At 36.2% G+C, this 16,378-nt stretch overlaps 6 protein-coding genes across 6 annotated transcripts; 1 reads left to right on the forward strand and 5 right to left on the reverse strand.

The window, feature by feature from the left end:
• Positions 1-4,204: 4,204 nt before the first annotated feature.
• Positions 4,205-6,061, reverse strand: RHIMIDRAFT_288913 (uncharacterized protein). The gene is made up of 4 exons (XM_023613603.1): positions 5,469-6,061; positions 5,248-5,420; positions 4,476-5,171; positions 4,205-4,422 (listed from the first exon to the last, which is right to left on the reverse strand). Exons 1-4 carry the CDS (start codon positions 5,609-5,611, stop codon positions 4,397-4,399), a joined length of 1,038 nt encoding a protein of 345 aa, XP_023469721.1. The 5' UTR covers positions 5,612-6,061; the 3' UTR covers positions 4,205-4,396.
• Positions 6,062-8,045: 1,984 nt separating this feature from the next.
• RHIMIDRAFT_197468 (alpha-ketoacid dehydrogenase kinase) lies at positions 8,046-9,637 on the reverse strand (the record flags this gene model as incomplete). Its single annotated transcript, XM_023606204.1, has 8 exons — positions 8,046-8,109; positions 8,160-8,206; positions 8,262-8,363; positions 8,421-8,827; positions 8,853-9,073; positions 9,122-9,395; positions 9,445-9,495; positions 9,544-9,637. 8 exons carry the CDS (start codon positions 9,635-9,637, stop codon positions 8,046-8,048), a joined length of 1,260 nt encoding a protein of 419 aa, XP_023469722.1.
• A 160-nt stretch (positions 9,638-9,797) lies between these two features.
• RHIMIDRAFT_286003 (Gpi16 subunit, GPI transamidase component) lies at positions 9,798-11,667 on the reverse strand (the record flags this gene model as incomplete). Its single annotated transcript, XM_023613331.1, has 8 exons — positions 9,798-9,945; positions 9,995-10,036; positions 10,085-10,460; positions 10,510-10,807; positions 10,854-10,940; positions 10,988-11,210; positions 11,261-11,438; positions 11,496-11,667. 8 exons carry the CDS (start codon positions 11,665-11,667, stop codon positions 9,798-9,800), a joined length of 1,524 nt encoding a protein of 507 aa, XP_023469723.1.
• Positions 11,668-11,746: 79 nt separating this feature from the next.
• Positions 11,747-13,223, forward strand: RHIMIDRAFT_233620 (RabGAP/TBC; the record flags this gene model as incomplete). Its single annotated transcript, XM_023607996.1, has 6 exons — positions 11,747-11,937; positions 12,000-12,055; positions 12,106-12,171; positions 12,227-12,321; positions 12,384-12,577; positions 12,632-13,223. The coding sequence occupies 6 exons, from the start codon at positions 11,747-11,749 to the stop codon at positions 13,221-13,223; spliced, it is 1,194 nt and encodes a 397-aa protein (XP_023469724.1).
• Positions 13,224-13,291: 68 nt separating this feature from the next.
• RHIMIDRAFT_233621 (S-adenosyl-L-methionine-dependent methyltransferase) lies at positions 13,292-14,552 on the reverse strand (the record flags this gene model as incomplete). Its single annotated transcript, XM_023607997.1, has 7 exons — positions 13,292-13,491; positions 13,542-13,658; positions 13,708-13,747; positions 13,802-14,068; positions 14,124-14,214; positions 14,267-14,298; positions 14,346-14,552. 7 exons carry the CDS (start codon positions 14,550-14,552, stop codon positions 13,292-13,294), a joined length of 954 nt encoding a protein of 317 aa, XP_023469725.1.
• Positions 14,553-14,556: 4 nt separating this feature from the next.
• On the reverse strand, positions 14,557-16,301 carry RHIMIDRAFT_56024 (Nucleotidylyl transferase). Its single transcript, XM_023615409.1, has 7 exons — positions 15,747-16,301; positions 15,619-15,696; positions 15,283-15,552; positions 15,136-15,224; positions 14,987-15,088; positions 14,864-14,922; positions 14,557-14,813 (listed from the first exon to the last, which is right to left on the reverse strand). Exons 1-7 carry the CDS (start codon positions 15,817-15,819, stop codon positions 14,723-14,725), a joined length of 762 nt encoding a protein of 253 aa, XP_023469726.1. The 5' UTR covers positions 15,820-16,301; the 3' UTR covers positions 14,557-14,722.
• Between the last annotated feature and the right edge of the window lie 77 nt (positions 16,302-16,378).

Here is a 16,378-nt window from a genome sequence, read left to right on the forward strand (position 1 = left end):
ACTCTTAATAACATATATCTTGATATGTATTTATATAACAAGAGCAACATATGCCTGTGATTTCACTAGTTCAACTTGGCACAAGACAACGTGCTGCAAAGTAGCACAATGGCACTTGTAAATTTTTTTATATTAAACAAATCCCCTCTCTCTCTTTCCTTCTTACTCTTTGTTCTTTCTCTCTCTCTCTCTCTTTCTTCTCCTTTCTTCTTTTTTTTTTGCCCCTTTCTTTTCCTTATTTTCTCTTTTTTCCCTCTTCTTCTTTTGATTCATAGTGTATGTCTATAAGAATGTCGACAGATGAAGAGCAGCTGAAGCTTATGATTGAGACCTTACAGGAGCAAATCAAGCAGAATCAGGAACTGAATAATGAAGTAAGTAAGAGAACGAATATATGAACGTGACTAACTCCATGCCAATATAGCTTCGAATGGATATTGACCAACACACCAAGCGACAGAGTGCATTAAGTAACGATAATGATTATTTAAGACAAGTACAGAAAAAAAAAAAAAAATATACAACACAAAAAATGCATTATTTTTAAATGTTGCCAAAATAGAAAATTACTGCCATGCAGCTTGATAATTCCAATTTCAGCAACATTCAAGCAAGACTCGAGACTCAAATATACAACCAAGATCAAGAGATATCAAATTTGAAGAAAGAAATTCAACAACTTTCAAAAGCCAAACGAGACATGGAAAAGAAGATGACGGTGGAGGTAACACATTGTATGACACCTATTTTTTATTTATTTATAAACAATCAATAGTTGCAAGAATTTGAAAAAGATAGGCTCAATTGGCAACAAAGAGAAGCAGACCTTTACAATCAGATAAGAGCACTCAGTATTGCTGAACCACGAACACCGCGAACACCGAGAAGGCGAAGCGTGACGCTTAGTCCGTTTGGGTTGGGTGATATCGAAGAGAATAAGGAAAACAGCGAGTCAGCGAATACCTTGAGCGCACCTAAACTGGCTTCCCCTTCTTATGCCCGAGAAGCAAAAATTGCTCAAAGGACAATCAAGGCACAGGATAAGCTGATTGCTGACCTCAAGATAGAACTTGAGAAACAAAAGACGATGCTGCAGGAGCATAAAAATCAGGTTCAGAATCAGTCTCTCAAGATTGAGCATCTCGAGCATGAAATAGCCAATGTCAAGCAGGTCAATCGTTCGTTGATGGAAGACAATGAAAGTTATCAAATCTTGTTACACGAAAAAACCATGACTGGTGAGTTTATGATGAATCCTATCATGCAGGTAAGAAATAACAAGACAAGTATTATGTGGTCACTCACTTTTTTAACACGTAGAAACCAGATGCTACAGACCAAAAGCAAAACTCAAACAGTAACACCTCCAATGGCCTTAATCTAGCAGCCGAGTTAAACATGGCGTCTGAATGGAATCAAAACGGTAAAAGAACAAAGATGCTTATATAGACAACAATAGACTCACAAAATTCTCTTTCTATTAGAATTGTCTGAAGAGAACAAACTACTTCAGGAAACAAATCGAGCACTTCAATTATACATCAACAAGATTCTTATGAGAATCATTGATAATAAACAGTTGGAGGATGTGTTGAGTATCGATCAACCTAAAAAGGAAGAAAAGAAACCGATAGTTTTAGAAACACCCAAACCCACAACACCCAGCAACGACACAAAGACAACAGCCAACCGTCAACGTCGTCGTACGATCTCTTATTGGGGGTCCAAGCCAGCCAGTAAACCAGCGGTTCCCAGCACAGTATCCACACAGGATGGAGATGAAAAGCGAAGACATTCTTCCATCATGTCTTCTCCTTCCACTGGACCACAGCCCGAGAGGTCAGCTTCGACAACAACAAGCGGAGGCCAGGGTACGAGTGGCTGGGCACGCGCGCTGCGTCGTATGAGCGTCATCGGATGGGGGCCAAAGGAATCAGATACAACGCCACAACTTGTGATTCATAATGATAGTGCAGTGTTTAGCAGTAGTGAAGAGGATTCTAGTGCGGATAATTCAAGAAAAAGCCATTCATCAGGCTCTTCTACTCCATCCATTCGTCGTAGTAATGAATTAGGCACCCTTCAAGAAGAGTAACAAAAAGAACACGCTTTGTATAAAACTCATATTTTTATATTTATTTTTATTTTTATTCCATTTATTATTCCCCTTTTCTCTCTCTCTCTCTCTCTTTCTTATTATCAAGAGATTAAAACACAATTGAATCACGATGTCATTTGCTTGTTTGGTTTGTATTCCCGTGAGGTGTTTGACTGGTTGTGTAAGCGTAGTACGAACTAAAGTTATGCAATCTGTCATTATGTGTATCCATGAATGTAACCTCTTGTATGTACTTGAGATGGAAACAAAAAAAAAACAGATATATCATGATTCTTGAATATGCCTAGTCGCTCAATTTATATATTCCTTATAACAAATTTCTTCAATTATTAAATAAAAGTGACAGGAACCGATATACTTGATGCGACAAGGGAGCATATGTTATGTTCCACATGTAGCAATCCAACCTTAACTAAAAGATCTGACATCGTTTATCGATAGGTTCAAAAAAAAAAAAAAAAAACTAGTTTAACGCCATCCTTGATTAAAATAAGCATCTAAAAAAAGGAGGCAAATATAAGCTTTTAAAACCAGTTCTGACTTGACAAAGTTGATGAATGAAAATCAAGTTTTTTGCGCATATGAACGATAATTAACAAGAGTAAATCGTTTACGATAGAACATTTCATTCTTTTTTGAAAATAATGACTTAAAAATAAACATTCTAGTCTGTAACCATCTGTAAAGTCATACTGATAAGTTAGGGGTAAATATATAGTTCAGCCATTCTTGGTTTTCTGAAACAACTCCAATAAAGAGTTTGTTCATCTTTTTTTATTTTATTATTTGTTATTTTGTTTTATCAATATTATCGAGTCACAAGGCACAAAAAGAAGGTCCCACGTCGATCATCAAACAAACGCTTTCTTTCAACATGAAGCCAAGAAAAAAAAGGAGGGATTTAATAACCGCGCAAATAAGATCCCATGTTCCTAAAAGAGTACAGATCTGTCAATCAAATACACAATTTCCTTTTTTGTCCACCTTTCTGTATCTATGTTTAAGCCAAGTTATTACAAAGTGTAATATGATGAATGCATGCAGATGATTGTCAATTCCTTTATATTACTGGTTGAAGGCTATTGAACTTGTCACTATTGACATTATTTGTTTGCTGACAACATATCAAGCATGATTATATCATTTTCTTTTATGCGTATGCTCACTAATGAAAAGTGTTGAAGATTACTTTAAAGACTGCATTTAATAAATACTTTCCTAAACTGTTGACATTAGATGCATATGGCTGAAAAGCTTATCTTAAAAGTAGTACGGACAAAGAGCATAGACCTGGTATATAAAGTAGCGGACCCTGTTGAGACCTTATGCCTAGTGTATGTGTGTATAAGTTAATAGGACAAACTCGCAGCGCTTATTGTTTGCAGATATTACAAATACCATCATCATTCAGTTCATCTCATATCTACACCCTTTTTCCTTTTTGTAGTCAATGTTCCTTGAGGCGGGCCTACCAAGCGTTAGTTTAGCATTTTGCTAAAGAGATAAAATCTTGTTCAACCTGCGAAAAGGAACACACCATTGCACTGAAATAATCTCTTGCTTACAACGTGACGTTTTGTGTAAAGGCACAAGAGGGGCTCTTTGTGCATTCAATGCCCTGCATCTATATGCTACTAAATAGTTATGGAAAGAGCGTCATGGCAGCTAAAAACAAAAAAATGAAAAAAGACTAAACTCTTTTTTTTTTTCATTATTGTATGAATGCTCCAGTCTAAATGAATTCCGTAAAGGCTTTCCAACCTTAAATGACGTATATTCTATGATCATCAGGAAGTAATAACAACGTCCTAAAAAAGGACGCGCGCGGTAAGATTAGGAAATAATTAAGCAAACAGACCCTTATTGTTCTGTAAAGGGAGAACTAGAGAGAGAGATAGAGGGAAAGAAGCATTAGTTACTAGAAAAGGAAAATAACACGAGCAAAACATGGAATGAGCTATGTTTACCATATCTATTCACATGAAGTGTGTCCTTATAGTTTATTGTTTATAAACAAAAAAATAAAATAAAATAAAGCGTAGACATAAGCAAAAGCAAAAAAAAAAGCAAAACATATAAAGCCATTGAAAATAAATAATAAAAGAATATTTACATTATTATATATATATTTTCCCTTTTTCAATATAAAAAGAACAAATTCAGACCAAACAAAAGACCATGCCTTGTAAGGACATATACACTATAGTTTGCATAAAAAAAGATTGGTCTTAAAAAAACATGGAAGGGGGTATAGCTAGTATTAAATATATTGTGTGTTTAGTATTCCCAAGGATAGGGTAAATCTATGACCATGCTCAAACAATGAGTATGAAATAACATCATCCGTATCGCTTACCATCAAAAGAAGCATCTTGCATAATTGGAGAAAAAATCTCAAAGAGATTAACGTCATATATGGGTTGCATTTGTTGTTGTTGTTGTTGTTGTTGTTGTTCTGGTTGATTGCCTATATTAACAACAGGTGTTCTGACAGCTGGTATTGAGGACACAAGCGAGTTTGCATTCAGTGGTACAACGTGAGGCTCTGGAGGTGACGAAGTATATACCAAGTTTTGTGAAAAATCCGTCATGATAGGCGAATATGAATTGTGGATCATGCGGAATTGATTATATCGTTGCGTGGTTGTAGGAGCAGTTGCACTAGAAGACGCAGACGATCGTCTACTTGTATCGCCAGCATGACAGGACACTTGTACTTTGTGTTTCTTTTTGTCCGGTTCTTGATCTTCCCGTACTGACTCGTCTGTTGATCTCTTTCGTTTAGTCAGGTGAGATGGAGAGGGTGGTGGCGTTGCTGAAGAAGAAGGCTCACGTATCTGAGGCTTTAATTTACCAGCTGAACTTTTTGATTTGATGATGGGTGTTAGAACGGAATCAACGGATTGCTTAGCATCGGATTGCCTTGACTGATCAATGGCTTCCTTTCGACGCTTTTTGCAAAGACTTGCCTGTCTCAGGAGCTGGGCATTCTCTTTACGAAGGGCAAGTAATTCATCTCGATATTCGGATTCTCTTTTTGTCGCTGTCGATACTACAAGGAAAAAAAAGGGGGAGTCGAGTGAGGAGGAAGGTTGGAAAAGAGAGGAGAGATGAGTGTGCGTATTTACCAAATTCGAGTGATTTAGCAACAATCATACTTTTACTTGGTCTTTTCACTTGTTGTAATGAAGGCAGCACATGGGCTAGTTCCTGAAACTTTGAGTTCAGGCCTTCCCTTCGTTGTCTTTCCAAGGCATTGTGAGCTGATCTTTTCTCCAGATAGGTCAAGTACTTGTGCTGACTATAATGAAGGTATAAGAAAAATACAAATGAATACTTGTAAATATACCTTTCAGTCAGTGTGGGTGAAAAAGTGATCCCGTTCGGATAAGAAGGAGCCCTTTGGCGGGCTGAAGGTGATTCTGTAGATAATGGAGATGGCTGTTGAATACTGGGAGATGTTGATTTCTTTCTTTCAGTATTTTGATTCATAAGAAAAAAGACTCGAAAGAAAAAAGAAGAAGAATGGACAAAGGGATGACTTTTATATATTTTTTGTAAAAAAAGTTTAATTTAATATAACAAAAATTCGGAGTCAATCTTTTAGCAATACAGGATGAGGAATTGTCGTAAAGGAAAGGATTCGCAAGGAAGACGGTCATTGAATGGTCAGAAGGACCAAAAAAGTAACAACGGGCACCCTTTTTGCTCAATGAAAAGGGCATCGAAATCTCCATACCCCATTTAATCCTTCGATCTACAACCGATCATTGATATATTAACTAAATTTCCCAAGCACGCCCACAATGAAAAGCCCCCATTCACTCCCCTTCTTTATTGTTTTTCTTTTTATCTATGAATACGTTTAGTGTTTATTTCAATACCATTCAATGACGTGCAAATAGGTTCATTTATTATAAAAGCGTGTAACAGGAAAGAAATAAAAGGAGAAAATAGAAAAAAAGAGAGAGAGGCAAAAGGAAATAGAAGTAGAGAGAGAGAGGATGGGGGACGATGGGCAGAGATCATTGGGGGGGGAGGGAATATATGCTGATCCACGTGTATGACAACAATGGTTTAGGTGTATATAATCATAATTACTATAATATAAAAAAGTAACATGCAGTTTATTGCTAAGCAACAGGTTCATCAGTCATAATTACGAGAAAAAAAAGGATCTTCGTAACTTTTTTCATTAAAACCGCTCTACTGTTCTAGGTTTGACTGCAAGTTGTCATTTTAAAAAAGGAAATATTCTCAATTGTTGCACTGTCCTACCTTGTGTGCCAAGCATGGCCAATTTTAGCTACAATTTTTTGCATATATATTTTTTTGTACAGTAACTATAAAGTGCCAATGACCATTTCATACTATAGTCTGTCGTCACATGACAAGAATAGTAAACTCTCTATGTTTCCTATGTGGAAATGACATAAGTAGTCAGTCATTTATTTATAAAATAGACTTTTATGAAAATGTGAGTGGTACATAGTACATTTTAGGATCGATCGCAAATGCCTGAGCCCCCTCTAGTCATTGCCTAATTTGAACATCCATTCTTATTGATTTATATTTTTCGTGTAAAAAAATGTCACTGAACTTCTTATTGTTCCCTCCGTTTTTTTTTTTGTAATCTTCTTATATTATTCCCTTTCTTGAATCTGTGGCTCAAAATAACAAAAATGGAAATCTTTACTTGCTTTTATTTGCTTTTTCTTTTCTTTTGTTTATTCTTACTCACGTGATGCTTATTCCCTTTTCCAAGAGATAATATGCAAACCAAGTTGATTTTGAAATATAAAAAAAGACACATAGATGTCCACAACAAGCCTCATGGGCTTGTGTTTGATAATTTACTAAAAACACAAAAAGAATAGGTTTGATCTACCGCCTATTTATTAGACAATGCATCAGTGTCATTTAATGTTCATTAACACCGAAAATGAACGAAGGAGCAACGAAAGATGGGATAAAAAATAGGATTAATATTGTTGTTAATCAACTTGATCGTGCTTTATTAAATCTTATTCATTTGCTGACAGGCGTGTTTTCCCTTTTATATAATTGCGATTGGTGAGCTGAGATTTTTCATTTTACCGAAAAAAGCAAATTAATTGCTAATTACCCGTGTTATTTCAAACTATTGCAAATAGGGAGAAGTGATCATGTTACATGTGGACTTATTATAAGATTAAAGCAGATGATGCATAATTAGACAAATCACACAATCTTTACTGAATTTCAAGTTTATTAATGAATAGGTTTGAGCAAACGTAAAAAGCATAATCTTATTATAGAATGTGACTATAAGATAGTCATAAAGAAGAGAGGTGGGCTCAGAAGCTTATAAGGAACCATTCATTGATAAAGTCAAAAAGGCTTGATATATTATAGATACGAAAAATGATAAATGTGCTTGAATGAATGTCAGCTGTCAAGTTAGAGTAATATCGTATGATCCAGTTCACTGCTGTTGTTATCTTGAAAATAGCGCTCACTCCCCATCCGAGTGTCAAATATGAACTGTCACTGTTCTCTAATCTCTATGTGTTGGGGGTCAAAGTGAGATACTTTTGTCGTTTTATAGGAATAGTACATGATGTTGATATTAAAAATCAAAGTAGAGATTTTATTCTAATCATTTACGATTGTAATCAATCCTTCAATTTCTTTCAAATAAGTGAAAATTCTTCACAGTCGAATAGACTTGAGTATGGGGGTATGGTTTATTTAAAAGAAAAAAAGTGCAAGTATCTATACTACAGCATCAATAGGTTCATCCATTTGATCTTCTACTTCTTGGACAGTGTGATTGGGTTGTTCGTCAAAGTTATGGTATCTACATCATAGGAAGGCCATCCAAAAAGCAGGGCAAATACTCATAAATTATCTACCTTTTTTTATTGCTTTTTTAATTGTAAAATATTTACATTAAGGGTTCGTCGCTATTGGATAATCTATTCAGGTGCAAATATACATCTGTTCCATAACTAATTCAAAAATAAGTCTGATTATCATATTTCTATAGTCTTTTCTTTACCCTTCCATAGAAATCAATTTCAAATCACCGCCAAAATACCTTGCATACTATATAAATAATATAAGTCATTGTCATAGACCATTGCATGTTTTTTTTTTTTACCAGTCTTGAAATAGGTAAACCATAGCCAAATCCTGCCATGGGCGCCTTAAAATCACTTTGATTAAATCCTGGCTCTAATTCCTGAGCTTGAGCCGTCGTATACTAAAATAATATATTAGCATCACACGTACACTTTCATCATTTTACTTTAGCGATTACCATATAAGTCCAAACAAGTGGAATTCCCGAACGAGGAATACCTCCGCCTTCATCCGAAATCTTGATAGTGATATCTTCTTTACCATGTGCAATCACCAATTTGATCGGTGGGTACTCATCCTCATAATCTGGCCCGTATCGCTCCACAACAGCACGAAGTGAGTTCTTGAGCAATTCAAATAACATATGGTTCAAATGAGACGGCACATACATAAACTCGATATCACCTGGGCAAAACATATGGACTTCGGGTGCCTTGAACAAACCGTAATGGTCCTCACATATGAATTTCGCATTATCGATCGCGTCCTGCGCGACTTCACGTATATTGGTCTTTGTACATATCACACCCACATAATTCTTTCTTGATGGTCCTCGATAAAGTGCAACGTGTTGACCTAAGCTCGCTTGTCTTATCAACTATCAGCATACGAATGCCAATACGTGACATGTAAAATCGATCAAGGAATCTCTGTACTTCTGTGTCAATCAAGGGTGAATTCAAATGCTCCTTATATTCCAATATACCCTGTGCCATTGTTGTCACAACAGGGTCATGTCTTCTCTTGACTCGTTCAATTGTCTTTACAAATTGGTCGGTATATTCTATAATCTCTGGTGAACATTCCACATCATATGCATTACTATAATATCTAGAGTACTTTGAGTACTGTATTCTTTATAAAAAATAAAAAAATTACCTGTGTCCACTAGGCATGGCCCGGTGCAGACTAGATTGTGGTTGAATCACGTTGGCCAAAGATGGGTTGGGAATACTAGGGGGTAATTCTTCTATTTTTGAGTATAGCTGTTCCTTCATCTCGTTGGATATCTGTGGTGTCTTTAGTTCGATAAGGTCTTGAAAGGACTGTGCATACCAGTGTTTGACTTTGATGATAGAAGGCATCTTACTCAAGTTCCTTGGTAGCTCGTCCAGTTCTTTCACACGGTGTGCTAATCGAATAGGTAACTCCTCTATATTCGATCATTAGCTTTTCATTTCTTTATACTTGAATATCATTACCATGTAAGAACTGACTAGCCTTAAATAATGTTGCCTTTGATGGTTTCTGTCCTATATATTGATCAGAGAAAAGTTTAAAAATAGTTAAAGTGCGCATACCAAACATGACCATTTGACGAAGGGAGACACCTGTTTGAGGAAACTTGGCAAAGTATTTTATTTTATCATAAAGTTGTGGCGACAGTGGAAGCATTTTTTTAATAAGGAAAGAAGAAAAAGAATAAAGAAAAAAAAAATGAGAAAGTAAAGATGTGTGTGTGGCAGTTTTTAAAAAATGTTGAGTCATTGACATTCAAACTTTACATGTGATTCGCTCTTAATTTTTTACCCCACATTACCGTTGGAACCCGAAGTTACACAGGTGTAAAATTACGTATGAGTAAGTTAAAGACGGATCCAAAGAAGAGAGCAATGACCGTACAAGTGAGCGTAATCACATTATAAGGCATACTAAAATCTGGTGTAGGCAGTACGACCAAGAGTGTATCCGTATAGATTCGCCTACAAATAAATCAATACAAATTTCAACTAAATGTGATGGGCAACTTACATCAAATTCTGTTCCGAGTCCCATGTGCTCAAGACGGCAGAGCTAAAGGAGAGTGTTAATAGGTTTTATACATTTTATTTCTATTATTACCCAATATCAAATCCTCTATTAGCATCTGGTCTATGTTCTGTATACTTTAAAAACACCTTGTCGAAATCAAGAGACATGGTAACAATCGAATCTGGTGGTAGTAATAACTCATATTCAAGCGTACTGGGCCTTCCTCTGTCAATGGCAGGTTGATAATACATTTGTTTTACCACATCATGATCATCCTTGCCTATGACGTTTACTTTGAATGTATGCATATAGAGTTTAAGGTACCATGGTATTGAATCATAGTAGATGACTGGAACAGACTCCGTTTTATGTCTGTTATACATCGTAATCTTCAATCCTCCTCTTTCTTGCCCATAGCCAGTAAAATAACGCTGAGCATATATCACTGGTCTTTTAGGCTCAAGTGCTGCATACATGTTAACCATTAATCATTGAAAGAAAAAGAGGGAACTTACGATATTCAAATGCACGTTCATGATGCCACGTCATACCAATATCTAAAGGCGCCTGAGACAAGTCATAGCTCATCATGGTACCATTCACGTATGGCTGGGGCCTTGAGTCATACCCCTCGCCCGCATTGGCTACATCTACTACCACTCTACTTTCTTTGGCGAGTGGACAAGCCTTGTTCAATTGACGATCAAAGATGCTCGTTAATGACCAATCCCGACGGCCCGTTTCTCTTACGGGATCCATGACGGAAGTAATTGTTTGAACCAACTCCAATCTTTGCTCACTGCATGATTCATCCTATGTGTCCATTAGATGTGTTTACCTAATCAAGAAAAGTGCTTACTAAGCAAATAGAAGTTGCATGAATGGCCATGGTGTGAAAATTTGAATTGTATAGCTTGTGAGGATTAAGTAAGACAGCCATGCCAGACTAAATTAGGTTAGTATACAGGACCATTTGCCAATGTGATACCTTACCTTTGCTTTACAGGGCAACAGCTTGATCCAAGGTGTCAAATTCTCTGTACAGACATTTTCATGAGGCAATGATCCATACCGTAACTGTTCGTTCTTTTGATCATGTTGACTAGACTGAAAACTGAGTCTGGGTTCAGTTGTCATGGTTTCGTCTATGAAATTGAGTGACGCACAAAATAAGCCTGATAATGTGTTGGCCAGCGCCTTCCATTTGGTATCTACACTGCATAAAGTGAACACTTGATCATGTCTGATTTTTCTAGCTCCACTTACTCTCCATTGTCTTTGATCCATGCCCAAAGTTCCACTCCTGTTCCTGAAGATAGCGTAGGTGGGTATCCCCATTCTTCATAATTCCAACGTCCCTGAGTGAACGAGAGATGCATCTCACTCACTGTATGGGAATCAAGGACTTGGCCGATAGCCTTTGGGTATAATCCATAGTCTGACACTATTCAAATGTTCAATCAAAGGGGCGTAAAGATCAATTAAAAAATAGTCGCTTTACGTGGCAAAGATGCATTCATTTTTGTTTCGAATTCAAAGTGAGCCAGCAGTTTACCATCAGGCAAATGGCGAAATGTAAGGTTCTCATCGTATTGTTCATTCTCTAGTAGCTGTCCTTGAATGACACTAATGCTGCATAATAACAATGCCCATGTCTGTAACAACAATAGCATTATGGGACAAAAGAAATAGGAAAAAAAAAAGACAGGACACGTGAGGGAGTTTAAACCCTTTCTTTTTTCAATTCATTAGATGAAACGAAAACAAAAGAATAGACGAAAGCAAGTGAAAAAGAGACAAGACAAGATTGCAGCTTATGAAAATGAGGAATTTAAGGATATTTTCAAAATTAACCAAGCTTTGAGCATGAAGGATTATGGATTGCTCAGAGAAATTGGAAGACAATCTGGGTTTGTGAGTGACCCAGTGAGAAGAAGAGTGTGGTAAGTGTCTATGTATATATATATATATATATATATGTTTTATGTATATATATGTTATTTAGGCCCTTTTTATTACATTATTCCGAAAGAAAAGTCAAGAGAGAGGGTTCTTTAAATAGTAAGCAGCTTTTCGTTGTGTATTTGATACTTAATGTCTTTTTTAAAAAGTACCGCATAAGGATGAAGAACAAGTCAAACTAGACGTCGCACGATCCTTCAACGCATACCCAAAAAGTATATACACACTGCAGAAATCAATGAATGTCTTTATAAACTAAGCATGTGATAGACGTAGACGATCAGGAGAAAGAAAAGCTACAGGGCCAACTTTACCGAGTGATCATTCACGTTTTACGATCTTACCCGTCATTACATTATTATCAGGTAAGAAAAAAAAAAAAAGACGGGAAAAACTCATTCGATTTTTTATTGAATTGGGATGATAGGGATTCCATGATATCTGTTCTGTATTTTTACTTTTATTTGGTGAGAAATACGCATGTCAACTAATGGAGCGTGTAGCTCTGTTTTATCTGAGAGATGCCATGTTTGCCACCTTGGATCCTGTGATGAAGCAGTTGACAATGATTGATAGCCTCATTCGATTAGAGGATAATGAGTTATACGAATTTATAATGGAGTAAGACAAACATATATTCCAGAAAAGCACATGTGAATTAATTCGAATCCATAGGGCAGGTGTCTTACCTTACTATGCTCTCTCATGGGTCATAACCTGGTATAGTCATGATTTAAGCGATCTTGAAAAGATAACTCGACTCTTTGACCTCATTTTATCCTCCAATCCACTCATGCCGGTTTATGTTGCCACGGCAACAGTGTTATCCAAACGCAAGCAGGTACTCGCCCTTCCCTGTGACACAAGCACGGTCCACAGTTTCTTGACAAATCTTGCTTCTGATACAGATGTCGATGCTGTGTGCGAACAAGCACATGCACTTGAGGCTCGGTATGGTGTATATGAGCTTCAGTCTCTCAGTACGATCCCTCTAGATCAGTTTTCTGTCGTCAACCGGTTTGAACAGGATTACTTGTCGATTGACACATTAGAGAAATATAATGAAAAAGTCTCCGAAGTGATACGAATAACAAGACTAGAAAAATATGATAAACCGATTGAATTAGCCGTGATAAAGCCACATGAGGCTACTCAATCAACGCTGAACAAACTATTGATGCATAAGGAGATATATACCGTATTCACTATTGGAGCAAGTTTAAGCATCCTTGCACTTTGGATAGCAAATTCAGGATTAATAAGGTAAAGGCTGCACATAAACACACACATATATAAATAGCAACACTCAAATTTATTCTACAGAGAATGGATAATCTAAGTACTTTTTCTACCCAAAGTCGAAACCATATCCCATCGAGGCTCTGGTGATTTTTGACATTCAGTAACTAGTTGTTGTAAAAATGCTGGATATTGTTCATTTGTTAATCCTAAATGATCTTGTAAAAAGGGTTGACATCCTTTAAAAATATGTTTAATGTCCCACAAAAATTCGCGACTCAAATGATCAGGACGAGCTTATGGAAGGAGTCAATATATATATGTACTTGTTATCTCAATATTTTACCTGGGTATGTATGCTTTTTTACACAAGAGAGAATGTCAAACCCTGCTTCTTGCATGAGGTCCTTTATTTTATCACAAATAGCAGGTTCTTGGTTTCGTTCTATTAGCCTTTGTTCAACTAGAACAAAAATGAGTTTACAAATCTTCATTATCCGACATTTACTTACACACTTGACTCGCCCATTGTACAAACTGATTTCCAAGAAGCTGGATAAATTGATGTTTATATCACTCGTTTTTGTTCCGAAGTTTTTGTCTTACCAGCATACTAGCCTCTCTTGAATGAAAGAGACCACCTGGTCTCAGGATACGACGAATTTCTTTCATGAGGGGTAACCATTGATCTTTCTTTAATGCTAAAATAAATAAACTGAAGTTGACTATATCAAATGAGTTGTCTTCAAAGGGTAAACCCTCTAATGCATTCGAGACTTGAAAGGTAACATTGGCTGGTCTGATATTCGTTGGGAATACATCGCACATGTCTATCCCGACAAACTCGCTGTTGGGGTATTCTGTGGCCATATCCTTTTTATATATATATGGTTAATAAATAGAATATCAAATCCATCATGACATCTACCATAATCCACGTGCCTGGCCCACATCCTAAATCGAGAATCTTTACTCCTTTTTCAAAGTCAAGTATTTTAAAGGCCACTTGGGGTATATTTCTGCCCAAAGAGTGTCAGCAAGTTCTATTATTGTTTTTGTCTCTTTTTTTACCCCTCGAATAGTGTTTTCAAGGCAAAGTGTTGCTATTGAAAGTGTTAGATTATATCATCGAACTCACGGTTCATCTTACTCCAACAAGTCTATCCATCTCTTCTTCGTCGCTTGGTAACCAGTAAACAGAATTAGGGTCACTATGAAATTTTCTTCCACTGAGTATGACACTATCTGATGAATTTGATGTAGTAGGTGATTTATGTGTTATCGATGGGCATTCTTTTTCTTTCTTTGATTGTACTGATGACACTCGCTTTCGTCTGTGTGAAATGTTGGCGCCCATTTGATAAATATATTTACAAGAGGGAAAAAAGAGAGAGAGAGAGAAAGAGAGACGGGAGCTCATTTTTCTCATCATACATGCCTGTATTTTAAGTTGTGCAACTCACTTTATTGTCTATAAAGGTACACAAACTAACCCAAGCAAAAAAAAAAAAAAAAGAAAAAAATTTTTCAAGGTAAATACAGTTTATGCTTTGCAATATAATCTATGACTGGGTTGGGTAATAAATACTTGATGGACATGCCTCTCTTGACAAACAGTCTAAGAAATAGATGAACACTGTGTTTTCCTTCTTATTTATGATTTTTTACCTGACTTTGGTTGAACTAATATCATTGTGAATCAATTGTTTAATTATAACAACATTTTTCTATTTGAAAATTATATTTATATATTATTAAATGCATAAGCACGCATAAGTCAATTTTACTTACCCTGTGTTCATAAAGCACGTCGTGCGATAATAAAAACCCATAGACATCTGTACCTGTTCTTTCAATAATCACACATCCATATCCACCCACGATATGATGAAGCTACAATAAAATAATTAATAAGTTTATCAGATAAATTATCAACTTACATCCTCAGAAGACCAAACACCAGGATGTCCAAATGAAGCGATCAAATCACCACCAGCCAATAGCATGATTTTTATCTTTTTTGTCCCGCCTGTAATAATATGATTGAATATTATAATTCTCTCGCTTTGTTTTTTTTTTATATTTACCTGAGCTCATCTTTATTCCTTTTCCAACTTCATTTAGTTCATGATCGAAATGGTCTAGTACAACAGCTGTTCGTTGATAAACATTTTGCCGTGACTCCCAAGGATCTACCATTAGCCAGTCTGAGGTACTATCCACGGCAAGCTGACACATGTTGACTCGATGATGAGCTTCCGCCAAGCCCTCCTTTGCATATGCATCAGATACAGGTGAATAATACCCCGCAACAAGTTCGTATTCCTTATTTTCACGAAAATGATCCTTGGCCATTTCTTTTTTTTTTTATGTTTTGTTATTTCCTTGACCATCTTTATATTCCTTTTTGAATATGGACTTACCAAACATGCGTAAATGGAGATACGTAATAGGTGAATAAGAACCACAGGCTACGATAACAAGCGGTGTCTTGTTTTCGTCTACTCTTTTTGTTATGTTTTTTTAGAGTGATTCCTTGTTATATATATACCTTTCATTATCTTTGGTATTCTTTCTCTAGGAAAGTGATATTCTCCTTTTACTCTATCATCAATAGATGTCATGACAAATTACTAATTAAAAAGCAAACTTTGGACTTTTTGTTTTGGCTGTAGATAAATAACTATAGAATCAATTTGATTTTCATTGGTTGGCTTTTTTGTTCCAGTTCTGGTTAACGCTGGTTAGCCTATACATCATCGCTGCAAATGCATCTCGACCTTCAGGTTGATCAGTCAAACCATCGTTGTATGCATCATCCTAGCTATCTGGCGTTGTCACTGACGCTACATATTCGATGGTCATACTTTCTGGTCCAGTCGAGCTGTCACCAGAGCGATACAAAGTATAAGGCGAATCCATGCGGAGAATTCCTATCTCAAGAAGCTTCAGTCATCTTCTGCGACCTAGAACAATCTCCTACTTTATTACTTTCGTTTACTGCCGCATTTGTGCTTAAGTTCACACTATACGATTATAACTTATATGAAATATATGCTTCTTATATACGGAGCACAGATCGAAAATTCATATAAATATGTATTATGTAAGTACATGCCCTCTAGCAATACTTGAGTGAGCAACTCCTTGATTTAAAATATAAACTGATAATTAACTTTCCTA

Source organism: Rhizopus microsporus (genome assembly GCF_002708625.1).
Source record: "Rhizopus microsporus ATCC 52813 unplaced genomic scaffold scaffold_2, whole genome shotgun sequence".
Classification (NCBI taxonomy): Eukaryota; Fungi; Mucoromycota; class Mucoromycetes; order Mucorales; family Rhizopodaceae; genus Rhizopus; species Rhizopus microsporus.

Bases quoted from the DNA above. Each gene is read 5' to 3' on its own strand.
- RHIMIDRAFT_288913 (XM_023613603.1), bottom strand. From the start codon at position 5,611: ATGAATCAAAATACTGAAAGAAAGAAATCAACATCTCCCAGTATTCAA. The intron at 5,421-5,468 runs GTATATTTACAA...CCTTCATTATAG, and splicing joins TCACCCACACTGACTGAAAG to TCAGCACAAGTACTTGACCT. The intron at 5,172-5,247 runs GTAAATACGCAC...TTTTCCTTGTAG, and splicing joins TGCTAAATCACTCGAATTTG to TATCGACAGCGACAAAAAGA.
- RHIMIDRAFT_56024 (XM_023615409.1), bottom strand. From the start codon at position 15,819: ATGACATCTATTGATGATAGAGTAAAAGGAGAATATCACTTTCCTAGA. The intron at 15,225-15,282 runs GTAAATATAAAA...ATATTATTACAG, and splicing joins AGGAATAAAGATGAGCTCAG to GCGGGACAAAAAAGATAAAA. The intron at 15,089-15,135 runs GTAAGTTGATAA...ATTTTATTGTAG, and splicing joins GTGTTTGGTCTTCTGAGGAT to CTTCATCATATCGTGGGTGG.